Genomic DNA, 27,563 nt, shown 5'->3' with positions numbered 1-27,563 from the left:
ATAAGTACCATGAAGGAAGAAAGCTAGATAAAGAGAGGTTGTGGTGTGGTGACTGTGTTAGGTAGTGTTCTCATTACTGTTGCTGCAAAACAGACCACTGCAAAACCGGACCATTTTATGTGATTGAGTGTTACTAAGTCAAGACAGCAGGGGAACAAGAACGCTGTTCCGTGGTACGTAGGGCACAGCAGAGGGTGACTCTGTGGCTAGAGACTGAAGTCTGGAAGCTCCTCCTTTCATGTGTCTCATGGTTGATGCTGACTGTCACCTGGTACCTTACAGGTTCCCAAAAGCTATAGCTTTTCCGTGTGGCCTGGCTTCCTCATTTCCTGGTTGCTTCAGGGTAGACAGATGTCTTTGGCTCTGGGTTCTTAAAGTGAATGTCTTAAGGAACACTTTGGAAACTGCTTCCATTCTTTTTTAACCTAGCAAACTATCAAGAAATGTTTTGTTAGTTTTTTGAAAATTTTTCTTATAGTATATCTTCTAAAATTTTATCATCACATACCATAAAATTCAACCTTTTAAAGTGCACTGAAGTGTTTTTAGTATGTACAAAGCTGTGCAACCATCACCACTTCTAATGCCAAAATATTCTCATCACTCCAACAGAGAAACCCCATACCTGTTAGCTCCCTCCGGTCTTCCCTCCTCCCAAGCAACTGCTAATCTGCTTTCTGTCTATAGATGTGCCTGTTCTGGACATTTCGTCTGAATGGAGTCATCACACAATATGTGCCCTATTGTGTCTGGCTTCTTTCACTTAGTATGTTTTCAAGATTAATCTATGCTTCGGCATGTTGTTGGTACTTCATTCCTTTTTATGGCCAAATAATATTCTATTGTATGAATAGAACACATTTTGTTTATCCATTCAGCAGTTGATGGATGTTTGGGTTGCTTCCAGTTTTTGGCTAATAATGCTGCTATGAATATTTGTGTATGCATCTCCTTTTATGGCCTAGTTTCAGAAATCACACATCATTTCTGTCTTATGCTTAGCGGTTAAGCAACTTTAAGACTACACAGGGGTAGTGATAGACCCCTTTGTGGAAAAAAAAAAAAAAAGATCCATTGTAAAAGATCCTGTGAGGTGGGAGATACTGTTGCAGCTATCTTTGGAAAATAAAATATTCTACAGATGAGATGTTCAAGGAGAGTTTGACCAGAGAGCTGAATGCTAAAGAGGCAGCTGTTGCAAAGATAAAGGGGAATAACTTTCCAGGCAGAGAGCAGCTAGTATAAAAACCATGAGGCAGAAACAAGTTCAGTTCTTCTGTCAAACTCCAGCAAGGTTAGTGTGGCTGGAACCAAATAGAGAGGCGTTAATCTTTGATGAATGAAGATTAGTAGTTACTGGACAAGTTTTGTGTGCCTCATGCTATATAAGTACATTGCATATTTGGAATAAACTTCTGTAATAGCAAACCTGATTTTTTAAAGGTGAGAGAATTGAGGATCAGAATTTTTTAATGTGATCTGTACACAGCTAGGAGGTGGTAGAGATAGAATCAAGATTCAACTAGATGCATCTTATAAAGCCCACTTTTACTTTTTTAACTGCATACATCATGGGACTAAAAAAGGTAACTTCAAGGCCACTTAGATGTAAATAATTGTTATTTTTTAAATAGATGCTTTGTAAATGCTTAACAGGACAAAATAATCAAAAGAATTAGGAAGTAGGAATACATTCAGAATGATACTAGCATTCCTTATACACACATTAACTCATGCCAGTTTGTTACAATAGTTCTTTTCAGTTAGGGATTAATTTACATTTCAAAAATGTTGAGTTATTGTAAACGAATGCTAGTAATTTGAAATATTAGTACTATTTTTCACAGTAAGTTTCCAAATATTATTTTATTGAGGGCTGCCAAAAATAACATTTTCTCTGTTATAAAATCTGGAATTTAAAATTTTCCATTTTTGTGGCTAAATTAGGTAAAATTTCAGAAACATTGTTTCTTGTTTATTTAAATACAAGATCACATTTTCTAGAGCAGGACGGTTTTTGTGAATGTCATGAAAAACAAATTCTTTGTTTCTCTGGGGTTCTGGTTGCCCTTGCTGTACGTTTGCCATGGATGAGGATATCCCGTATTTAGAATAACAAAATTAATTGTGTCACAATGAAGGGAAATTATTTCTGAAGAAGATAAATACACCTCATTTCAGTAGAGATGATCTCCTAAGAAACAAAGATACTGTTTTATATGCAGATGTTATCAACTAAAGAACAAAACCAAGAATTTAATGCAAGGAGAGTCCAGTTATTTCTAAATAGAAAGTTTACAATTCATAAGAAGTTATCCGTTTCTTTTTTCAGACAAGTAAGAAAACATATTTGTATACCTTTCTAAAAAATATTGCAGAAGTCTGGTCTTTAAAAGCTGTTGATACATACACCCATGGCTGATAGATGTTGATTCATAATTAAATTCTTGACGCCTTATTTTTATAGGAGAAAGTGATCATTGTGCTTACTGTTTGAGGACGACAAATCTTGAAACAACTAACTGGTCATGCAATTTTAATGTTTATATTTTAAGTACTTGTGTCAGACACTGTTACATCAGGGTAACTTTGTGTTTCCATTTCTTTTAAAAACAAGAAATTATGTCCTTTTTTCTGATCTCTGATATGGATCATTTCACTGAAGCTCCGTTCATTAAAGAAATACTTATTGAATATTTATTAGGTGTCATGCATTATGTTAGGTGCTGGGAATACAAAAATTGTTAAGAAATGGGTTTTGTCCTCAAGCAGCTTTCCGTATTTACTGATGTGATAGGATATGGAAAATAATCATTACTGTGCAAAAAAAAAAATTGCTTTTCTGGAGTTACGTACAGTAAGGTGAAAAGAAAAGGAGATGGGAGGGTCTGGTGGCAGCAGAGAGGGAACAAGCAAGAGGAGAGGACACTGGACACGTAGATCGGCATTGGAATGGAAAGGAGTTTAGACTTGACCTCATGCACAAGGGAGAACCACTTTTGAACTGAGAGCAGGGCAATGTGATCAGATATGCACGGTCAGAGTTAGAGAGGGACTGGGCAGGAGCTGGAACTAGCCCCTTGCCGTTAGTACTGATGCTGTCTTTCACTTTCCTTGAACCTTGAAGTTTCTGGTACTTGTCTTTATTATTGAGAGACTTTCCTCGATAGTTTATGAGTAGTAGCTGTTTTTCAGACCTGGAATACATTCCTGAGTACTGCTTCTCTTTTGAAGGGCTCATTGTCAAGGTTTTCCCTTCTCCTCTTATAGAAGACTTGGTTACACATAATGGAGAGATCTTACTGCAACTTATCATTCATCTAGCAGTGGCCACCCTTTACCTTGTAAACTGATTTAATCTGGTGGGAATGTTTTGCTGTTAAAGATAGATGAAGGGTATTTAAAAGATGCTTCAAAAGACTGTTAGGAATCAGTTCAGAACTGATAATTAACTGTCCTGTATATCAGGCTCATAGCTGATTTTTAAGTAAACTTAAGTTTCTCCTTCTGGCAAAGACCACCAAAAAAAGATAAGTTTTATAGTATAAAAATGTCATTTGTTGATAAAAGGATCTTTTTTTAAAGCATTTGTTCTCTCCTGTTGATGAATAATTATAGATCTTTATTATTAAAGGGGAAAAATCATGTCTTTATTTTTTAAGGGGTTGCAGAGATACAGTTCTAGCAGGCATGTAAACTATACATTTAGTGTGCACATCTCTGAAAGTGCATTTGGGTATGTGGTTTTAAAGTGTTTTTACTGTTTCTTATATTAGAAAGAAATAAACTTGACCTTCCATATATTATGGACTGTTAGATATTTTGAGGGTATTTTTTTGTTTTCATAATCTACTATGTTTTCACACCTAGAATTATAAAAGAAATTAGAAACCACATATAAAATCTTCCTGTTAAATTTTATTATTTGATTTGGCTCTCATTGAATCCAAAGCATTTTATGCAGTGCTAATTATTTAGAGTCTCAGCTTTGCTCTTGAGTTAGCAGTACCTGATCAACTTTCCAACTGTAAAACAGTTTGAAAATCAAATGTAGCTTACATGCAAGACCCAACAAAATTAAAAGTGTTAAGTACGTTTTGGCAGTTCACTTTTATTATGCCCAGTCCTCAAATGTACCAGCAGATAATCATCTGAATGTTAGTTATTTTTCACATGCTTATGTGATCACACAAAAAGTACATGCTAAAAAGAAGCAGATGGTGACAGATGGGGAAGGTTGAATAAGGTGGTTTTGGAAACCTAGAGAAATGCACTTCTGTAATAGTGTAAAAACAAAAATTATTTGATAATCAAGTTAGAACTAACAAAAAGATTGCAAAAGAATGACTTAATTGTTGGAAAATACGTAGTGTCTGGTTGTGGTTGATACTCAGAAAAATATGTATAATTTTATTTCACGTATGTACAATATTTTTCTGTGGCTGAAAAATGCATTTTTTGATGTATTCCTAGTTTTCAGAACCTCATTTTTAGTAAACTCACTTGATATTATTTTATTCACTTTCGTTTGAAGTCGACAAGCTTTATTATCTTTTATAATATGTATTTTAACAGTATCTGAAATAGACCACCATTTTGATGCAAAGATTTTCTCAGTTACTGTGATGCTGTGTGGATAATAACTCAAATGGAAATTAAGTTTTGAATAAATGTAAGGCCAAACATATACGTTAACTTCTTTATAATGAGTTGAGAGAATCATATAAGTTAAGAATGAAGGTAGTTGCTAATGTGGAGTAGTGTAGGTGAGGGGAGTAGTTAAGAACCAAACTTGATTGAAGTATGCTGAATGGAATTTTGTGTATTTGTTTTAAATACAACAAAGAATAGATGTAAAAGACACTATTTATTGACTCTGTCAATATTGTCTTTAGGAGATCTTAAAAGAAATGAATGAGGCCAAAGTTGAATATGTTTGCATATTTAATCTGTAGATAAAAACAGCAGCACACATAGTTACACTTTGCTTAGCCCTTGGACAGAATTCTCCTGATTCTAACAGATTGTGAAACTAAATCTTCAAACTTAGAAGCTTTTTGTAAGAATAAGAAGTTGTTACAGTAGCCTTCCTAAAACTGTGTACATCTCTAATATTTTATTTAATTATTAATGACTCACGTAATATTGTTCTCTTGAGGTATTTTTGAAAACCTTCATCTTCCTGACAGTTCTAAAGAGTTCTCGCCGCCAATGTTAAGGGGAAAACTAAGTGAAGAAGCACAGTGATTAGTTCAGATAGAAGTCGTCTGCTTTACAGTTATTTCATTTAAGAACTTCTAACTGTGATGAGTTGGCTTACTATTTACACTGTTTCTGAGTAATGTTAAAAATCATCCCATTTTGTCCCCAAGTTGGGTATTGTTTAAATACGAACAAAAATGGCATTTTTAGTTGTACGTTAATGTCTCTCAGCGTTTATAAGTAGCAGCGTTTACTTCCCTAGAGTTCTGTCAGCTCTTGAAGGAGCTATTTTTCACCTAAAGTTCTTTTCAATGTTATGCAGTCTTTTGGTTTTAACAATCAGAATATTTGCATTCAGTATTTTGGAATGATTCTAATTTAAGCACAAAGTTTAATTTTAAATTCTCTGAAACTTAAGAACATAGAGAAAACCAACCCTGACTGGAAACACTAGTGATTACTTGTAGTTACAGCAGCCGTTTTTACTTTGGTTACAGAGACCCAGTTTCTTAGAATCCCATAATGTCTGTTGCTTTAGGATAAAAAAGAAGTATAGAAATCTCTAGGAACTTATGTGTGAGTATAATTTAATCACCAGTATTGTATCCATTTAGCTTTTCTCTTATTCAAGAGCGTTGCATGTTCTAGCCAGAGAATGCTTTCAAAAGTACGATGTTAGCTGTGTGCAAGTACTTGTGTGTACATGCTAGAAGATAGCCATAAAGATTAGAAGTATATTAATTCAGAACAAATGGCACTTACAGTTTCAGTCTCTTTAGAATCATTATAGCTTTTGAAAACTGGATATAAAATATGTATTTATGAAGATAATACCAAGAAACCATGGAATTTGTAGTTCTTACAAAATATATAGTTCTCCTGAAGCTGCAATACATTTAGAATCTGAATTAGAAGATTTGTGGGTCTTTTTTTCTCAGCAAATTCCTGTGCTGTTAAGAATATGTAAAGGACTTCTGTAAATGATACATAAATATAAATGATAAATATATAAATATGTGTTTATATATAGAGCACACACATACTAGTTACCTGAAATATAAGGTTACAAGAAAAAAAAATTTTTTTTTGAATTAGCGGTAAATTGGTTCATCCAAGTTCGCAGTTTACTTTCACAATGTAGGTGTACAGACAGTTTGTTTAGATGTTTAATTTTTTCCCCATCTGTTCTGTCAGGATTATTGATTGAGCAGTAAGTCACTCCAGGGCACACATAGCCTCCTCATAACTGCTTGCCTTGGGTGCATTGTGTGGCCTGGGAACAAACTGAGGGAGGTGTTCCTTTAGCCTCCCAGTAAATCTTAATTGGTAAAAGAATATTGGAATGAATACACTTTTTCAAAGTGCCCATTAGCCAATTAGTATTTACACTGGAAACTTTAACTGATGATATGATTTAAAAATTTTAGTTTATTATGTAATGTCATTCTTTGAAATTAGCAACCAGTAAAGAGCTATTCATGGTGGGGTTTGTTTTTTTTAATCTCACCGGCTGTGACTTCCTTGAATCTTAGGTTTTATTACATCAAAAAGCAAAGCAACCTCTGACATCTGCTGGAAAAATTAAAACTGAGTCTTGTTTCCTAGGTTTTGTGCTCTGTCTGGGTGTTTATTGATGTGACCTCTCATCATTTTTTAAACATTTACATTCTTTTAGTGTCCCAAATCCCCATTTGTGGGGGGATTTACCTCCATTTGGTCATTTGTGTTAAATGTTGTTATAAAGTGAAGCTACATCTGTGGTTACACAGGACAGTAGGTATAGAAGAAAATACCAAATATCTGCGTTCATATTTAAACTTGATTTTAGTTAAAACATTACTAATATTGATTTAATGGAAAAGAGACTCTTTAGATTAATTCTTCAGGATAAGTCTTTAAGTGGATTGTGTCTCTAGGAAAAGGTTTTTGATCTGCATATATTTTCCAAATTTTAAGAAAAGTTGCATTATAATGGAGTTGAAATGTACTTTACCACTGTGGTACCTCTATGTTACCATTTATCCTACCCTTTGGATCAGCCCTTATGATAACCATGAAGTAAATTAGCCTTTTTGCTAAGGTTAAAAAAAAATCGTCAGAGGTAGCCAGAGGGAATTGCAACTCTTAGGTTAAAGAATGTAAATTTTATATGTTACTGTAATTTTAGAAAAAGAAGTGTTTCAAGTAAGGGAGAAAGATTATCTTTCAAAAATAATATAAAAGAAGGCTGTGGATTTTAATTTCATTCTGGAATTTCTAGAGTATTTCAAAGTATTGTATTTTGAAATAATCTAGATATAAGTAGAGAGAAAGGATGTTGTGTGAACAGTGGTAACATGTTTTAGAGTATATATCCACATGTAGAATATTATAATCACTTTTATTTTTAATTCTTGTGTATTCATCTTCCAGCTGTTTGGAGGTAGGAGTTGAACAGAAATCCTTCTTTTTAATTGACAGTGAAGACTCTTAGATAAATAGGTCTGGCTGAGTTGTTGGGATATTTTCTTTTCAACATTGCCTAAGTTTTACATGTCGGTAAGATAATATATTACATCAGAACAACAGTAACACAACAAACAGTTCTAATTGTAGCATTATGTATCATATATCAATTAAGGCTCGTATGTTTAGAAGCAAAACCACTAATTTTGAGAATCAGTGTTCATTTTACAAAGCTAAATGAAATATATTTTATTTTATCAAACAGATTTTTTTTATATTGCAGTTTTATTCTTTAGTTGCTTATTTCTCTTCAAAAATAAAACCTTTTTTTTATGTACTCACTTTCCCTTCTGGCTGCAAACCAGGTATTTAAACAAAAATAAAGGATTGCCAGTTTTGCCAGCTGGGGATGAGAACCCGGCTGGTGAAATGTGGGTTCAGGAGGCAGTTAATCCAGCTTTTATGCTTTTTATGGTTTTATGAAAAAAGAGGTTAAAAACCACATTTGGCTCTTTTTCGTGTGTGCCACTGTTTTGTTGGTGGTGTAGGAATGTAGTAAAAGATTACTTAGATTTAAAAAAAATTTTTTTTGTTATTAGGTAAAATCCTGTATCTAGCAGATAAAGATCCACAAACAGTACATTCTGCTAACTGGGCATGAGAAGGATTCAAAAGTCACTGGTATTTAAAGATTTTATATACAGGATTTCCTTTAAGTACACAAGTGGAATTCCTTCTGCTTCTTTATTTCTTGTTTTCTATATGTTCTCACATTACTCATTTGAAGCAGGTAGAGATTTTAAATATTTTTGGCTAAAGATGAAAACTAGAATTTATTGTTTTCCCAAAAATATCTAGCTTTGTTTGTCATGTACAAAAGATTTGTGGAAAAACATAAAAACTGGACTAGTGTTTATATCTTGCTAATGCAATTTCTAGTTGTCTTTAGCCACAAAACAATGATACAATTGAATTAGTACTAGGGATGTAACATACATGTTAAATATGATTAACACTGTTGTGTGTTATATATGAAAGTTGTTAAGAGAGCAAACCTTAAGAGTTCTCATCACAAGGGATAAATATTTTTTCTATTTCTTTAATTTTGTTTCTTTATGAGATGATGAATATTCATTAAAGTTATTGTGGTAGTCATGACATATGTAAGTTAAATCATTATGCTGTATACCTTAAACTTATATCGTGCTTTATGTCAACTGTGTCTCAGTAATGGAAGAAAAAAATCTTTTTGTACCGTTTTAAAACACTATGAATATATCTTTAGGTAACGTAGTTTTTGTGGGTTTTTTTGAAATTATATTCTCCATTTTTAGATATATCCTGTCTACCAAAGTGCCTTTCAAAGTGTGTATAGTAATCATAGTGGAGCTGTGAAAATTATCATGTGTGATACTATGAAATTATCGGTAAATTTTAAGTAAAAGTCACATGGCCGTAATCTTCAGCAATGTATTCATTTAATTAACTAAGAAAGTTTAGAATACTACTTTGTTCTTTATGAAATTCTCTCTCATATAATCAATTATAAGATTTTTTAATTGATAAGTTTCCAGTGTATGGTTTTCTTGATGTGTTTATCCCAAAGCTAAAAGGATTAGATAAAGTAAGCTTTAAGATTATTCAAATACAGTAACTTACAATAAAATATTGAAAGACCCAAATATATAAAGAAAATTCCATTGGATGAGGAACATATCTAGGTAAAATCAAATTTTTCCTAGAACAAATGGGTTTATCATATTTCAGTTTGAACAGGTTGCTCTAGCATAGCCTAACTGATACTCATATATTATTTCTTACTAAATTTATTTTGCATGTAATATGTTTTGGGAAATAAGTTTAAGGACAAATACCAAACAGATATGGAGTCCACGATTTTTATTGTTTGTGTTTAATAGAAATTTTTGTTGTGAGATACTAAAGCTTTGGATACTAAAGTTTATTCCAACCCAAACAATAGATCTTTATATTCACTTTGTTGACTAAATATTTCCTGAAAGAGTTTAAGCATGTAGGGGCTCCAAAAGTTTCATATTTATTTTCATGGTTGTCATGCCCTGGACTCTCCTCTGGTACATTGCATTTGTACCAGTGTTTGTTTCAGTGTTTGATTTGTATTAGTTCTTCTCAGTGCAAGAATGTGTTAGACACATTATATATTCTGTAATCAGCACAGTTCAGCTCTAAGTTGTTACTTAAAGTGTTAGTGGAACCAGAATGAAAAATTAAGTAGGCCTAAAAGAAAATGTGCAAATATGCACATGGTCTTCATTTGATCTTTAGGATTCACTTATACTCATTTGTTTAGAATCTATTGCATGACCTTTTCTTGTACCCAATCATTTCAGGATATATATTGAACATTTCACATATTTGGTGTGATTTGTATCTTTTGTAGGTAGCTTCATAGTTTGAATGTCAAGATCTCAGGATAGCCTACCTAGGCTTTGAAAGTTGGGATTCACTTTTAGATAAAAATCTTATGTTTTAGGAATAATGCTGTAAAAGTTAACGTGTAATAATTAATCTTTTGCTGGTTTCACTTTTAGGTGTTAGAAGATAATGACTATGGCCGAGCCGTGGATTGGTGGGGCCTTGGGGTTGTTATGTATGAAATGATGTGTGGGCGGTTGCCCTTCTACAACCAGGATCATGAGAAACTTTTTGAACTAATTCTAATGGAAGACATTAAATTTCCTCGAACACTCTCTTCAGATGCAAAATCATTGCTTTCAGGGCTCTTGATAAAGGATCCAAATAAACGGTAAGCCACAAATAACATGCAGTGAGTTACTGATGAATATGGTTAGAAAGTGTGATGTGGAAATTAATTCAAATATAACTAACTCCAAGAAGCAATGTATTTGGTATAGACATCTTCCCATGAGACACTGACTTATTTTTAACTGCATAATATGGAGCATTTAAAAATTTTCATCAATTCATTCCCAACTTGGAAGTTTTATACAGATTTTACCAAATAAGGATTTGGGGAATATTATGCACAGTTTCTTAATTGCCATGGTGCTTATTAGCATTGTGAGGATAGAAAGATCCCTTTTTTGCCTTTCACTCTGGGCTCTTATATTTCTACTGATTTACAATATGGAAAGAATAGGACCGTCTCTGTACTGTCCTCCCACACCAGCTGATCAACGTTAACATACCTAACTACCTTTTTTGTTTGTCGTTTGGAGATAATTCTTTTCCATGCCTGGCTGAAAGGATTAATGGCAAAAAACTCTTCACACACTTTTGTAGCTAGAACTGTGACCTGAAGAATCCTGCAGCTCTTTGCTTAATGAGCTATATTCTTTGCTCATGTTTATATAGTTATGTACACATACATTTTATAAGTCATGCATGAAATGACTGTCAATTTTAAAACATCCCTTAATATATGTGTTTGTGTATACATGTATATCTCCATCCTTCCATCTAGATATATATGCATATCAGTATTTCTCTGAAAATCTCTTAAATCCTAAGCATCTTAAAGATAGACCATTTCATGTATTGTTTAATCTTTTGTTAACACCTTACATAATTTTTTAATGTTCTATTTATGGTTGATGCTCAATATGTATTTGTTGTCAGACCAAATTAATAAGTGAAGGAATAAGTGAATCCTACAATGTGGGCTTTGTCTACCTTAGGAGATGGTTTCCATCACACACTTCTAGCTTTTAAATTTATGAGTAACATGATTTTATCTTTGGCAGAAATAAATGAACATAATAAAAGAAGTACCAGCTTTTTGCTTTGTGAAGAACCATTAAAAATGTGTTTCATAATCTTAGAAACTGAGATCTTGCCTTATAAAATAGAAGTGATTTTGTTTTCTTTTTCAGAGCATTTGCACATCTCTTGTTTCCCTTACTTTTTCAGTAGCCTGTGGAGTAGACAGGATAGATATTTGCATTTCCATTTGATTGAGGGGAAAATGAAGCCCAGGGAGGGTTAAGTGACTTATCCTCGTTCTCACAGAAAATTCAGATGGAACAAGAATAGAAGTCACGTTTTCACATGCCTAGTTGGTATTTCTCTTGTATTTTCTTTTCAATGTACCACTTCTTAGTTCAGGTTTTGAAATGTGTGTCATTTGATGTGATTATTTCACAATTATTTTAACAAGTGGTACTTGGCTAGAGATAATCTTCAAACAGAACCAGAATTCCCATTTTATCTGCTTGACTTTTGGATCTAATATTTGCCTTAGATTTCAAGGGCAGACAGTTTTTAACCCTTCCACTTCTGACTCCTCCAGTTAACTTTGACAACCCTTTCCTTTGTGGCCCCCTCTGTAGGTGGCTGGTAGAACAAAATTGTACTTGGGGTTTTCATGCCATGTCTCATTCATTTTTAACTGTCATTTCCCACCCTTTACCTCCCCCAACCCCCCTAGAGATAGCACATAGTAGGTATTTAATAATTGTTGAATAAACATGAAGTATATTTCCAGCATGTTAGTGGCCTGGTATGTAGGACAACTCTTAAAAGTTTTGTCAACCCAGAAGTTGCAATTGTCTAAAGAGAAGACGTGATCTTTTTATTTACTGTTTCCTTGTAAGGTGGTTATGTCATGCCCCTCCACTGCTGCATTAAAATATTGGGAATGCAAGGATGAATAAGATGAATAATCTCTGCTCTGAATTTTCATAGAATAATGTGGGTTACAAAACATACATTCACAGATGCTCAGGTTAAACTGCATACAAATGCTATTGAAATGATTAGCTCTGTCTAGGGGATTGGAAAACATGAGCTGCCTCATGAAGGAGTTGGAATTTGCGGTGATGTTCATGCAGAGAATTTTACATGTAAAGAACACCTAGAATTGCAAATGAACATGACATTTGAGGAGTTTAGCAACTGAAGTGTAGAATATGAGTTGGGTAACACTGGGAGATGAAGCTCGTATGTGAGATTGTAAGGACTGTATGTTTCTTATTTAATCTTTATTCAGAAGGGAATGAGAAGCCACTGAATTGTTAAAAGTAAGGGATGGTATAATCAGATTTGTATTATGAAAAGATAACTCTGGCATCTTTGTCATGGAAGGATTAGAACAAGGAAGGGCCAGGGACAGGTAGGCAGAATAATTAAGAATGCATGTGGAATTGTCCAGATAAAGGATATGGTCCTTCCTGAGCAGTGGCCAAGGGCACTGAATAGAACTTTGTGAATGATTAAAGAGAAAGGGTGAGGAAGTGAAAGGAGTCAGAGATGTCTCTGAGGTTTCCAGCTTGGATGCCTAGTTTGGAGAATGGAGTATTATTAACAGAGAAGAAGTACAGGCAAAGGGGGAGGCTTGATGGTGTGGATGTGGATTCTAGCTTTGGCTATGCCGAGTCTGAGGTTTCTATAGAAAACCTAGATGGATATTTCAAGCAGGAAGCTGAAAATACTGCTGGTGCTTAATAGAAACACAGTGACTGAATATATGGATTTGGGTCTGTAGATACCTAGAAGGTAGCTGGAGCTATGAGAATAGTGGGAAGAGTAGAATATAAAGAGAAGGCAGCCTAGGACAGATGCTTGGGAAATGTCGAAATTTAAGAGGTAGAAAGAAGAGAAAGAGCCAACAAAGGATCCTGAAAAGTCTTTGGAAACATAATCAAAGATAGCACTATAGTATACCTCTTTATTATTCCTATTCAACTATTTTAAATACTTGCCTGAATTTTTCTGATATTCTTTACTGAATTGCTATCAGTTCTATCAAAGAGTCAGCTGTCATCTAGCTTTTACTTCTTATTCTTTATTACTTTATGATTACTCTGTTACTATCTCCTTTATCCTCCTATGCAAGATTTGTAGGAAAAGCGTGACCTCTCGTTGCATTCAGTAACACAAGGAAAATATGAATTCTGTGATGTTTCTAATAATGAAGAATCCATAGTAGCTGAGGATTTAGTCTGGCTTTCTGATCTGAGAGTTTGGTATTCTTAGACAAAAATATCTTAGTGCAAATCTTATTTTGATATTATTTTGAAGTCTTAAGTTGTATATTAGGGAGTCACTGACATTGAAATTTTTGACAGTTTCACACTTTGAGGAAGCTTGTGTTAAAGAATCTCTCCCAACTTCTAAAATGGCAGTCTAAGATTATATTCTTAGACTTTGTGTAGTATTCATGGCTGATACTTTAGTTTTATATATATTTGACAAATATAGATTAAATGCTGGCTGTGTCCAAAGCCAAACTATTGCTAGAGAACTGAGGAGTGACATGAAAATGAATAACCAAAGTTGGATTAAAACCTTTTATTTACAAAATAATTAAGATACTCCACTCCAAATCCCACCTCACCCACCATCTCATATATAATTCAAAATGAAAACAATATTGAAATAAACAATAACATAAGTGAAAGAAAATACAATGAACGTCTGTTTTTTTTTTTCCTCATGCATACTACTTTGATGCATACTTTGAAATGTTAAATAATTCTTTTCAGAAACATGTGTTTTGGTGTTTCTGCTTTTCTGGCTCCCTAAGCACAAGCTTAAAATGCTTTTTGGATAATCCAGTACTGATCTCTCCCCTCAAAAGAATTTGCATTCTACCAGGGGAGAGACATACACAACTTGAAATAGAATGAAAAAGAGTGAGGCCAGGGAGTCCAGTGCTGAATGTTAACTAGATATGGAGTTGCCAGTCTAAAACTTTCAAATGTGAACATGGCTGTTATGATCTGACCCAATCTAAGAGTTCCCTATCAGGGCTGTGACTTACTCTGTGGATCTGGGATAGGAACCATGGATCATCACTGCAGATAATTAAGGTGTCAGCTACTTGTTTTATTTTCCGTTGACAGCGTGTCAGAGGATCCTGGATTCTTCCCAGTCATGTATTCCTTACACCCAGTAATAAGCAATATTCATTAGAATTGTATAATTGTTTGTTTTCTATGACCTATTTGTTTTTCTTCCTATCTGTTGGTGTGCTGGGAGTTGGCATGTACAAGCTTATAAAAGCCAGTTGTTAAATTTCAAGAATTTTGTGAGCTGGTTGTTTAATACAGTCATTATTAAAAATTAAATTATATAAACTTACAGTTAAATCAAGAACATTAAAATCAAAGGTAAAAAGTACTCAAAACTCATCACTCTTTAATAATGCTACGTTTACTATTATCTCTATTACTACTATTATTTTGCTTAAATATTTTGAGGGTAGAAATACTATATAATGTTTTGCCTCTGCACATCTCTTACTTCTTTGTTGAGTGACATGTTGATAACTTGAAACTGGCCGTGGTGGGAGTATTTACATCACCAAAATTGTCAAACACTGTAAGTCAGGGCTTCAATTATTTGCTCTGTTGATTGTTTAGACTTAAGAAAGTGATAGGGAAATGTTAATAATACAGTCTAAATTTTAAAGTTTGTTGTATCTGTATCCATTACATTATGAATAGCACAAAAATGAGGAACTATTCTTCCATTCTTCCTAAGCTATTAACCATTCAGTAAAGAAGTTACTCACATAACTGACAAGTGAAATTCTGAAATATGTCTGTTGCATCGCCTTCATCTTAGTCTTTACTGTGAACAAAATAGAGCTAGTGTTCATGTCAGAGCCACTCATCAGTCAGCTGGTGGCTTTGGAGCTCAGCAAAAATCAACAAAAGTTTTCTGTAAATATCAATAGTTAATTTACAACAAACAACGTTGTATATTTTATTACTCTTTATAAATTTTGTGCTTCACATTTTGTATCAGTAAAATTAATAAGTATGTAATATACATATATATTGTGTATGCATAATTTCCACCAGGGAGCTGGTTAAGCAATTATCAGCACACATCATTCCTAGCCATGAGTAAGATCAAGTGTAATTTGCTATATCAAATTCAGATTTAAATAGATTTCCTTTACTTTCTTTTCCTCATTCTTTCCCTGTCCTTTCTTTTTCTTCTCTCTTTTCCCTTTCCCTCTTACCTTACTTCCTTTTCTGTTTTTTTCTGTTTCTTTCATTCTTTCTTCATAGTGACTAGTATGCACTATCTGAAATTGAGGAAGCCAGAAAGTACCTGAATTTCATATTGTGTCACGTATCAGTTGAATAAGAGTACCTTCAAAGATGGGATGGGAGATATTTTTAAATTTTTAATTTATATTGAAACTTGCATAGAAAATTACATTGCAACGATATTTCATAGATTAATTATATCATTTCTAGAGAAGTTCATTTGAGATATGAAAATAGTCCATGAGTTTCTATCTGTTAGCAATGCTCTACAAATTGTTTTTTCTAACCAATTGTCTAGTCTTTTCAAAATTTATGTTAACAAGAGTGCATTTTGACTAGAGTTATTCTGAAATAAATTTGGTTTATAGAATTGACAGCAGCTACCATTTGCTGTGTTAGGTACTTACTTGCGTGATTTCTAACCCTTGCAGTAATCCACCAGGCTATTAGTATTATCCCCACTCTACAGATGAGAAAACTGAGATTAAGCAACTTTTTCACTGTCATACATCTCATAAATTCCAGAGCTGGTTGCCTGTTTCAGGTTGATCTTCAAAGCCTGTGCTCTTTTCAAATACCTGAAGCATTCTGAAGCTAGTTCTTACTAATAGCATAAAAGGGAAATTAGATCTTACAGCAAAAGCTTATTTTTATAGCTATTTTATCACAAGAACTATTTACACACAGAAAGAGACATTTCACAAAAGCTTTTTTGTTGTGCGTTAGGCTTATGTAAGTGTTTTATACTCATTTAATTTTATTTCCTTTCTTTCAGCCTTGGTGGAGGACCAGATGATGCAAAAGAAATTATGAGACACAGTTTCTTTTCTGGAGTAAACTGGCAAGATGTATATGATAAAAAGGTAAGTTACCTTTGTGGCATCGTGTTTATTTATTTTGGCTAAAATGAATTTACAGCAAGAAAATTTAACTGAATAAAATTTAATGATGTAATGATATTTTTCACTTTTACTGTCATTTAATTGAATATTAAACTTCTTACCACAAAATTGTATTGATAATTTTGACTCCCTAAATGCATTTTGAAATTTTATTCAATATGATCAATTAATTTTTCTCCTACTTTATCACAATAATTTGTTAGTTTGCTTCTCTTCATTTCCTTAATTCAGAGAAAGTAAAGACATTAATGTTACGTTATATTTCAGGAAAATTAGCTAGCAAAACAATCATAATTTTAAAAATTTGTGCCTTTCATTTTACAGGGAACTCTTGATATTTATTTATATAAGTCCTTATTTTAAGAGGAATTGAAAACAACTTAGTTTTAATACTTAACAAAGCAATGCATTTATTTGCCTTATTTGGAACTTCTCTGTTACTTGATATAGAACTTCAAGACCCACTAAATGGATACTAAAAATTATATAACTGTTTTGTCTGGTTAGTATTTCTTTTTAATACTACAATTTTTACTTAAGTTCAGAAACAGGAAGTTATTGTGTCTTTCAAATTTTTGTTTATTTGATCTTTACTACTTCAGATATTGTTAGTACAGTCATTGATTTTGATTTTTTGATTTTGGAATGCTCATATAAAAATTTTATTATGAATTTTATTTAATTCAGCATTTGCTTAGAATTTTTATGTAGTCATTTTTTGTGATTAGTCCTTTATTTCAATTTGTTCCAGTTTTCCATCTTTTTCTCTAAAACATATATCAATGAGCAACATTTATGTAGTGTCTGTTTTGTGCCAAATATTCTTCTCTAGTAATCCCTAAAGTAAAGGTAAAATGCTCTCATATCAGTTATGAGAAGGTAAGACAAGTACTTCATTTTGTATTATGTTATGATAACAGGGAGTGGAGTGATTTTCTAAGCATTTCTTAAAACTAGGTGTTTAAAATAGTTGCACTATGTTAAGTTTACATCTCTTGAGTTTCTACCATGTATAAAGAAAGCGCTGACTCCTTCTCAAACCTTATGAGAATCATGTGACCATTTTTAAATGTGCTCAGCGTTTATTAACTACATGTAGACAATTATGCATCCACTTTATAACACTGATGATAATCTTTATGAGTTGTATCCATATATAGCCCCTTAGGAGCTATGTACTTATGAGCTATGAAATTTATCATGTAAGTATATTATAAAAGAATTTGAAAAAGAAGTCTGAAAAATACCAAGATCTTGTTATGTCTCCAAGAAATAATACATGAACAGAGGTTTTCTTTGATGTACAAAGTTATAAGCCACAACCAAATAGTCCTTTGATACATCCTGTCCAAGGAGGACTCCACCAACAGCAGCAACAGAATACGACAGAAAGAAACACTTCTTTAAGAGACACTGTGGAGCACCAGTGGAGCACTGCTCACTTAACAAAGAGGCAAAGCATGGACTTTCTTCAGTCCTATTAGGAGAGTAGAATATGCTACAAAGATTTCCTCATCAGTGTTTGGCTCTTAAATTGTAGTTTGGCATCACCAGGAGATTTCAAAGCAAGTAACATTACACTGATGAGGAGGATCATTTCACCGTAAAAAAGGGATCCATTCATCAAGAGGGCATGACAGTCTTAATCATTTTGTATCTAATAACAAAACGTAAGCCAAAACTAATAGAACTGCAGGGAAAAATAGACTGTAGTTGAACATTGCAGTACTATCTTCAAATAATTATTAGAAGTAGAGGGGAAAACATTAAGGTTGTAGAAGACTGTAGCAGTACTGTCAACCAGCTTAATCTAATTGACCTTCATAGAACAACACCCAACAACAGAACACTCATTCTTTTCAAGGTCACATAGAACATTTACCATTATATACCAGATTTGGGCAAAACAACTCTATAAATCTAAAAGGATCCATATAACTTTCAGCATGTTCTCTTTGAATGAAAGAGAATGAAATTAGAAATCAAAACAGAAAGATACATGGAAAGTCTCCAAGTATTTGGGAACTAAATACAACTTAAGATAATCCATGGATCAAAGAAGAAGTCAAAAGGGAAACTAGGAAGTATTTTGAACTGACTGAAAATGGAAACAAAATATGTTTAGGTATGGGATACAACTAACAAAATAGTTAAAGGGAAAGGTACCAAAAAAGAGGGTCTAAGATCAGTGATCTTATCTTCCATCTTAAGAAAAAGAATTAGAAAAAGAACAAATTAAACCCAATGTAAGCAGAAGAAAGGAAATAATGAAGTTTGGAACAACAGTCAATGAAGTAGAAAACAGAAAAGCAGCAGATAAAATTGATGAAAGGAAAAGCTTTCAAGCAATCAAGATTAATTTCTAATCAAACTGAACAGAAAAACAAGAAGACAAATTATTAGTATCATGACTGAGAGGGGTGACTTTGCTACAGATTTTGTGGTTATTAAATGGATCTTAAGGAAATATTTTGAAAAAAATAGTCAAATTCAACAATTTTGCTGAAATGGACAAATTCCTTGAAAGACACAAATTGCCAGAAGAAATAAATATCATAAATAACCTTATGTGTTAAAGAAATTATATTTCTAAATAAAATCCTCACAAGGTAAATTCCAGATCCATATGGCTTCACTGAATTCTGCTGAACATCTAAGCAAGATATAGTTTCAGTGCTATCCAAATTCTTTCAGAAAATTGAAGATGAGGGAATATTTCCCAATTCAGTCTGTGAAGCTAGCTTAACCTGATGCCAGAAAAGGCAAAGATAGTTTAAAAAAACTATAAACAAATTTATTCAATGAGCATGTATGTAAAAAATAGTTAATATAATTTTAGTAAAATCAAGAAAAGATTTTTAAAAATAGCACATCATTACCACGTGGGGTTTATTCCAGGAATACAAGGTTGGCTTAAAATTAAAGTAATCATTATAATTTATCATATGATACGTGATTATCGCAATGGATGCAGGAAAAGACGCATTCAGGAAAAACTCAACATCCTTTTCTGATATAAGCAAAAGCAATCAAACAAAAATACTTCTAGTAAACCTAGAATAGGAAACTTTTTTAAGCTGATAAAGAATATCTGGGGAAAAACTGTTCAATATCTTAATGGAGAAAGGCTGAATGGTTTCGCAAGGCAAAGATGTTCACTCTATTCAACATTGTACTGGAAGTTCTGGCCAGTGCAGTAAGGCAAAAAAAAAGAAATAAAATGCACATATTTTGGAGAGAAAAAAATAAATCTGTCTATTCATGGACAACATGATGACATATGTAGAAAATCATATGGAATATACAAAAAAGATACTGAAGTTTAATCCATAGGTTTGCTTGATACAAGATAAATATATAGAAGCAGGTTACAAAAAGAACTTTAATTTTATACAGCAGCAACAGTGTAAAGTGGAAAGTAATAAAAATATGTATGATAGTAACAGAAATGTAAAGTACTTAGGGATACTTTTGACAGAATATTTGAAAGGCCTTTATACTGAAAACTAAAAAAACATTATTGAGAGAAGTTAAAAGACAACCTAAAGCAATGGAGAGATATACTGTGTTCATGATTTAGAAGACTCAGTATTTTTAAGATGTAAGTTCTCTGAAAATTGATACAGAAATTCAACACAACTCTAATCAAGATCCCAGTAGGCTCTTTTGTAGAAATTGTTAGGTTGATTCTAAAATTCGTATGAAATACAGAAGACTTGAAAGAGCTAGAATAACTTGGCAAAAAATGAAATTGTAGGACCTACCTACTGACTTCAAGAATTGTCAAGTCACAGTAATCAAAACAGATTGTTACAGACGTCACAGATTTTTATTTACCATTAAGGGAGGCAAAGAGATCAATGCAACACAGTAGGTGATTTGGAAATAGACTCACATATGTGTAGTTAATTGACTTTCAATAGAAGTGCAGAGATAGTTCAGCAGTGGTGCTGAAACAACTGGACATGCATATTTTTAAAAAAAAGATTTTGCAACATATATAAAATTAACTCAAAATGGATTGTGGACCTAAATGCAAAGCCTTCTAGAAGAAAATACAGGAGAAAATCATTGTGGTATTAGGTTACTTAGAGATTTCTTTGATAAAGGCAAAGCATGATCAATAGAGAGAAATTGATAAATCAGACTTTGTCAAAATTGAGAATGTCTGTTCTTCAAAAGACACTGTTAAGAAAATGAAGGGAATAGCTACAAACTGGAAGAATATTTGCAAATTGCAAATTTGACAAAGTACATGCATGCAAAGGGTATAAAGAGCTCTCTAAACCTAATGGGAAGAAAAAATGGGCAAATATTTGAAGAGACCTTTTGTCAAAGAAGAAGTAAACTCATGAAAAAGATCATTGTTCATTGGAGAAATATAAATTAAAACCATAGCAAAATGCCACCATAAATACTAGAAATATCTAACATTGGAAAGACTGACCAAGCCAACATTGCAAAGTTTTGCAGTAACTAGAACTCTTCTGTACTGTTGGTAATGCACAGTGATGCAACTGCTTTGGGGAACAGTTTGGCAGTTTGTTAAACAGTTAAATGTACATCTGCCATATGACCCAGCCATTCTACCCTTTGTATAAATAAATTAGTTAAATATTTTTCTATGTAAGAATTTGGGCATAAAGATTACTAGCAGCCTCATTTGTTACAGCCCCAAACTAGAAGCAACCCAGAATCCATCAACAGGTGATTATACAAATTGTGGTACATCTGTGTGATGGAATCTACCCAGTAGTAGAATGGATGAGTAAAATGGATACATTCAGTGACGTGGATAAATGTCACGATAATCATCGTAAGTGAAAGAAACTAGACAAAAAATGTATACTAAACAGTTCCAATTACATAAAAGTCTAGAAAATGCAACAACAAGTCATTTGTAGCAGAAAGCATGTTAGCCATTGCCTGCGGGGGGCTGGGAGAGAGGACAGGGTACACAGGGTTATAGAAAACGTTTACAAGTGGTGGAGGTGTTCCCCACCTTGACGGCGGTGCTAGTTTCATGTGTGTGTACATACGTCAAAGCTTATCCAGTTGTACGCTCTTGTAAGATACATGTGCAGTTCACTGTGTGTCAGCCACACCTCAGTACAACTGTTCTTTAAAAGTACTTGCCCTCGTGGAACTTACATTTTTGGGGAAAGGAGGTACAATGGTGATGAAAATAAATAGATTTGTGTGTGTGTGTATAAGAGTGTGTGTGTCAGATGTTGAAAAGTCTTTTGAAGAAAAGATAAGGCAGTGTGAGGACAGAAAGTGATGGGGAAGGCAGCTATTTGAGAGAGGACGTCAGGTGAGTGCAGTACCGTGAGATTTACAGAAACTAGTTTAAGGTCCCTGTAATCTTTTGAGAACTGTTTAAAGATCTGTTAAGTTTTTCTTAAGTTTCAAGTGACCATTCTCTCTGTCATCTAAAAGAATAACAGCTTTCCCCAAACTTAAAAGAAGATTTAAGTTTTTGCCATTAGAAGGAAGCAGGTGGGCAGAGGTAAGCAAAAAGCCTACTCCACATGCCCAGAAGAAGCCATTTCTGCTTGAAGAATTTCTTGTGGTTAATATTTGATTGGAAGAATATAAGACCTATTTTTTGAACATTTGTAGACTAGTGAATCAGAAGGAAAGTCACAAACAGAATCCCTGTCTCCCAGGTGCCTGCCAGGTAGAGGCAGTTATCCCTCAGTTTTCTACAAGGAAGACCAAAAATTCCCCAGGCTCTGTCATCTCTGGTGTGCTCGTGTGCACGTCTGTGGTGCTGGTGAGGAACTTTAGAAGTCCTTGCCCTCGTGTAACTTGTTTTATTGGGAAGAAGGTGTAATGGTGATGTGTGTGTGTATGTGTCAGATGTTGAAAAGTCTTTTCAGGAAAAAATAAAGCAATGTGAGAATGCACTTGTGTCTGAGTGAAAGAGGGGCGATTCCCGTCAGTGAAGTGAACTGCTTGTTTGTGTCCAGTCATCCTCAGAGCAGCCGGAAACAAGTTCTGGCACCTTAGCAGCCATTACAGCTGATCAGGGGAACCTGAATTTAGTCAGTCCCCGAAAGAGTATTGCTAGTAATAGAGACTAGGATAGCTGTGTGTTGGGGGCATAGAGAAAAAAAAAATGTTAAAAATAAGTAAGTTTAAAATGCTTTCTAACATGTGCCATAAACGGAAATGTGGTCCTTTATTTTGAAAACATGCTTTTAATTCTGCTCATTCCTTGGTTTTTTAAAACACTGTCTGTCTACAGAATAATTAAAAATTTTTGCTCATTATTTAGCGTAAATTTGGTAAGAGTGGAAAATGCATTGATCTAAAGCCAGTTGTGTATTTGTTTCTGTAAAGTTTAATATAATTAGTATAAAATATACTAATTTCTGTTGTTCCGTTTTCCTCATGGGAATTTTTTTCTAAAAACAGCCTCCCTTGTTCTGAATGGCACTCATTAGAGCATGTACTCTGACTCCAGGCCTTGGGCCTGGGCTTCCTATGTTAAAAAGAAACTTGAGGGCTCTACCTGTGAGGCTGGAGCCCTGAGCAGCAGGAGCCCCCTCCTGGCTCCAGCCCCCTCCCAGCCAGTGGAGGCGGCAGAGGCAAAGATTCCCAGGGCTCTGGCTTCTGTCACCTTCAGCTGCGTGTAAGGCCTTCCCCCATCATGCCTGCTGCTGGCCGGAGGCAAATGAGTGTGTCATCCCTAAAGCAGTTAATCTTTTGGGTCATGGTTCCCTTTGAGGAACTGATAAAAACTATGGGCAAAACATTTGCACATAGCTTCAGGGGCTGCTGTGAACCCCTGTTCCACAGTGGGGGCAGACACTAATGCCCAGCTCAGGTCGGCAGAGTTACAGGCCTTTGCTAAGTGCAGAGGCAGCACACTCTCTGTGACCTAGGGGATAACTGTGTTCCTGAGCTGCGTTTAATAATAACCTGTTCAGCCGGGTACCGGGAGAGGTAGAGGAGAGCCAGCAAGCTTGTGCTTTCGCTGACTAGGAAGAGCCTGCATTTGGTTGCAGCAGTCTGCATCCGTGTGGTTTTGTATGTACGTTACTAGGAGAAAATATTAGGACAGACTTTTCAATATCCTCTTCCCACCCTGTTCTTTGGTTTTCATTCATTCTATTTCACATAATCCCTCCAACTTTTATATAGAACAACCAAGTGCTGTGTTGAGACTTGACTGGGAAGCCAGACACCACATCTGCCTTACACAGGGATGAGCAGTCTGGTCTCCTGGACTGTTCCTTTAGTATTTGCTCACATTTTATCGAAGAGAAGACTTTTCCTACACTGAAGTATGTTAACAGTACTCTTTCTTCTTACAGCTTGTACCTCCTTTTAAACCTCAAGTAACATCAGAGACAGACACCAGATATTTTGATGAAGAATTTACAGCTCAGACTATTACAATAACACCACCAGAAAAATGTAAGTAAATCTAGAAGGCAATTGATAGGATTCTAATATAATTGAAGAAAACGGTCGCTTTTTTAATTGGATATTTTCAACATTAAATTCCACAGTGACTTATTCCATTCAAGAATAGGGGATTCTCAATGTGGAAAGACAGGCAGCTAAGGGAAAAGTTTTTTGAGTAAAAAAAATTATATATGGAAAAATTGTAGACTTAAGAATTATAGACTAATTAGCCCTTTCTGGCTGGTCTCCAGGAGATTGTTTTGACAACAGCTGAAAGGATTCTGAAATAGGGACTCCCCCACTGCTCATTCAGGCATCACCTTCAGAATTTTGCCAGTTCTCATCTCCTGTGGACTTAGTAGTTTTTAAATTCACCTTAAATTGTCACTCTTTTTTACTTGGTTTTATCTCAAGCAGTCATTTCTGTGAAGACATAATGTAGTTTGCTAGTAATTTTTGATATTAGAAATTAAATTCCGTATCTGTTAAAACTGATGCATTCATGCATCCCACGTGCACTGTGTGTGTGCCCCTCACTTTGAATAAATACCCTTCCCTCTAAGGAAAGCAAATGTGATCAAATATAATTTATAAACATTCTCTTATGCTGACAAAGATCTGTATCATCAGTAGTGTAGGAATGTGGATCAAATTGTGTTTCAGGGACAAATTTGGATAGGTAAAAGATTTCTTCAAGTCGCACATCTTTTGACTCACACAATAACATCATATTCGTCGTTTTTTTTTTTTTTTCTTTATATCCTTTTCTACATTTCTTCCCCTTTCTTTCCTTTTTAAAAGGCAGGTTAGTTGATAATGCTGATTTACACTGCGTGTCCATGAGCGGGAAGATTGCAGTGAAGTCCTGTTCCAACTCTGGACGTAGTGAATCGATTACAGCCTTGAAAGGCAAATGAGGAGTCATCTAGGCCAAGAGTCTTTAATCTGGGGCCTGACAGCAAGAGGGACTGAAATGAAAAATATAATTATGTGTGCATATGCTCACTTTTTTTGGACTTAAAAGAAGTTAAAAGCCTCTTAACTTTCATTTTATAAGGGAAGAAATTAAAACCCAGAGAGAAGTGAGCTCCCCGGTCCCACAGTTAGTGTTAGCCATAGTCCGGAGCAGGAATCATCGCAGGGCCTGTGCCCAGGTTATGCTGTGAAATGGCAGTATGTTGAGGTGCCACTCATGGTATGTCACCAGTGGTGGGCAAAAGGTTTCATTGCTAGAGCCAGAGTCTCTGAGAGTTGAAGATGATGCTAGGAGCCTGTGGAGTTGTCGACAGGTAGCTAAGGGGGAGCAGTGGGCACAACCTTGGCACGGTCTCCCGGCCCAGCGTGAGCTGCTGGAAATTCTGGGCAACACCAGTGAGTTGTTGGATTGGCCTAGGGGTACTTCCCGCCCTAGAGCAGGGCCTCATCATTTGGATACAATCTTATTTGTAATTAGCCCACGTCATTCCCCTGCTTAAAACCTTCCAGTGGGTCCACTGCACACTAAGTCCAAACTCCTCGCCCCGGCTATGCAGCAGTGTCTGATCTGAGTCACGTCCTCTCTGACCTTGTCCTGTCCCATCTCCACGGTCCCTGGGCTCCCACCCCACCTGAACACACCTTGCTTCACTCTGCTTTGGAACTTGTGTTTACCGTTCTCTGCACCTGGAATGCTCTTTTTCCTAGATATTGCATGGAGAATTCTTAATTGTCCTTCAGATCTCTTTAAATGTCACTTTCTCAGAGTGATGATTGATGTCACTTTCTCAGAGAGCTCTCTTTAGCCACTTAACTTAAAAAATAGTGCAGCCCATCAGACACCATCCCTCCACTCCTTAATTCTGTACACTAACAACTTTACTTGCTAATATTCTTCTGGTTAATTAGTTTGTTTCTTTGTTTACTGTCTGTTTTTCCAGCGAGGAGGCAGTAGCTTGGAGAAGAATGATTTGGTTTGTCTTACTCACCACTAGCCCCAGCTCCGAATTAGGTACCTGGCCCCGTGTATGTATTCAGTGAGTTCAGTGAATACATGTTAACTGGACGGAGATTTTGGTGAGGCCTGGTAGTTTCAGCGCCAGAGGAGGCCCAGCTCTCTCCAGACAGTGCTGTCACCGATCGCTGCCCAGAATTTGTGTTCGGCGCCCCTCCTCACAGGGAGCATGGGAGGGCCAGGTCCTAGCATGTCTCTGGCTCACAGCCTCTCTGAGACACTCCTGTTTGTTAAACAGAGCTTTTGGAGTTTGTGAACTGTAGTTTTTAGAACAACTAAATGTGTTATACTGGAATCCATAGAGATAGGTAGGCTCTGTAAATGCAAAGCCCTGAGGACATACTTTACTCCAAATAGTTAAAAGTAAAATCCCAGTGTGGAAGAGTGATGGGGTTGAAAAAGCCCTGGGCTCAGACCCCACTTTGTGTCCCGACTCTGTGCCTTGCTAGCTCTGGAAGGTGGCGAGTCACTTTGCCCTCTGGAAGAGGGGGGTGCGGGCCGATCATCTCTGGGAGCCCCATCTATCCTCTGCCTGTGCCTGAGAAGCCGTCTCTTTAGGAAAGGCATCCAGAGTTCCGTAGGTTTGAATAACCCTATTTTTCTAATTGTATTTAAGAACCAAGTTAACCAATCCATAGTGCTTTTTGTTCTGTGACCCACTGCCTGAAGATGGTAGGCCCAATACAATAAATACCTAGTGGAAGGGAGTGGGCAGGGACAGAGGGTGTGGGGGTGGGGCTCCTACCAGGGCGCTGCGAGTGGGAGTGGCCCTGCCCTGATGCTGGTCGAGAAACGTGCTTCCTGTGGCGCCACCTGTGACTGACCAGGACATACACAGTCAGGGCCTGAGGACGCTGTGGACCTGCCATCATACTTCGCAGTTCAGGGTCTCTTGAGAGAGAAATCAGGAGAAAGCTCAGCGGGGTGAGCTGCGGCCAAGCGTAGGCACCAGCAGCCTGTCCTCTGCGGCTCAGGCCAGCGCAGCTCTCAGCACCAGGCCGCGGGCTGGGCTCTTGCTGCAGGGAGAGGCCTCAGCGGTTGTGGACTGCAGCACCTGGGCTCTCCTGGGCACCAGGGCGGCGTTTTCACTTGGGTGGTCCCTGGATGTAGATTTCCCTAAAGATGCAGATGAAAGAAGCCACAAAACCCAGAACTGTGATTACATTTAACATGATCTTTTCTTCTTGCAACTTTGAATGGCGTTGCTGGTGAGAAACCACTGCAGCTCTCTCGCTGCTAAAGGAGAGGTTTTGTTCATAAAAGCCCACAGTAGGACCATTATGTTAGCGATGGTCTTCCCACTTGCCTCCTTGCTTTTATAAAACAAAATGGAGTTATTTTTTAGAACAAATCAGCAGTTAGAAAGGCACATGTTCCTTTTTTACAAACAGCTGCAGTAACATGCCAGATTGTCCTCACTGGTGTTAATTAATTGAACAGATTTTGGAATGTGTCGTCTTGCATTATATCCATTAATGGTACTCTGCCTTCCTCTTAGAGAAAAAGAGGATTTCTCTGCTTTCCTAGTAGCTTTTGCTGCCATATAATTACATCTGTTAAATGTTCTAAAAATTAGGCAACTGATGCTGCCTGGATCCAGGGATTCAG

General features: G+C 35.5%; 1 protein-coding gene and 1 long non-coding RNA gene across 8 annotated transcripts in view; both read left to right on the top strand.

Moving 5' to 3' along the window:
- The window catches only part of AKT3 (AKT serine/threonine kinase 3), a 207,549-nt gene that overhangs the window by 174,091 nt on the left and 5,895 nt on the right, over positions 1-27,563 (top strand). For all 7 annotated transcript variants that reach the window (XM_032466537.1, XM_032466539.1, XM_032466538.1 and 4 more), the window contains 3 exons: positions 10,218-10,432; positions 16,423-16,510; positions 23,872-23,974. In XM_032466537.1, coding sequence (XP_032322428.1) covers positions 10,218-10,432; positions 16,423-16,510; positions 23,872-23,974 — 406 coding nt within the window. The remainder of the gene's footprint in view (positions 1-10,217; positions 10,433-16,422; positions 16,511-23,871; positions 23,975-27,563) is intronic.
- Positions 161-9,365, top strand: LOC116659250. The gene is made up of 3 exons (XR_004314488.1): positions 161-170; positions 2,886-2,891; positions 9,273-9,365. It is a non-coding gene; the product is annotated as an uncharacterized LOC116659250 (long non-coding RNA).

The sequence above is a fragment of the Camelus ferus genome, chromosome 23, assembly GCF_009834535.1.
Source record: "Camelus ferus isolate YT-003-E chromosome 23, BCGSAC_Cfer_1.0, whole genome shotgun sequence".
NCBI lineage: Eukaryota > Metazoa > Chordata > Mammalia > Artiodactyla > Camelidae > Camelus > Camelus ferus.
The sequence above is the reverse complement of the archived record's forward strand: the minus strand, read 5'-3'. Positions and strand labels throughout refer to the sequence as shown.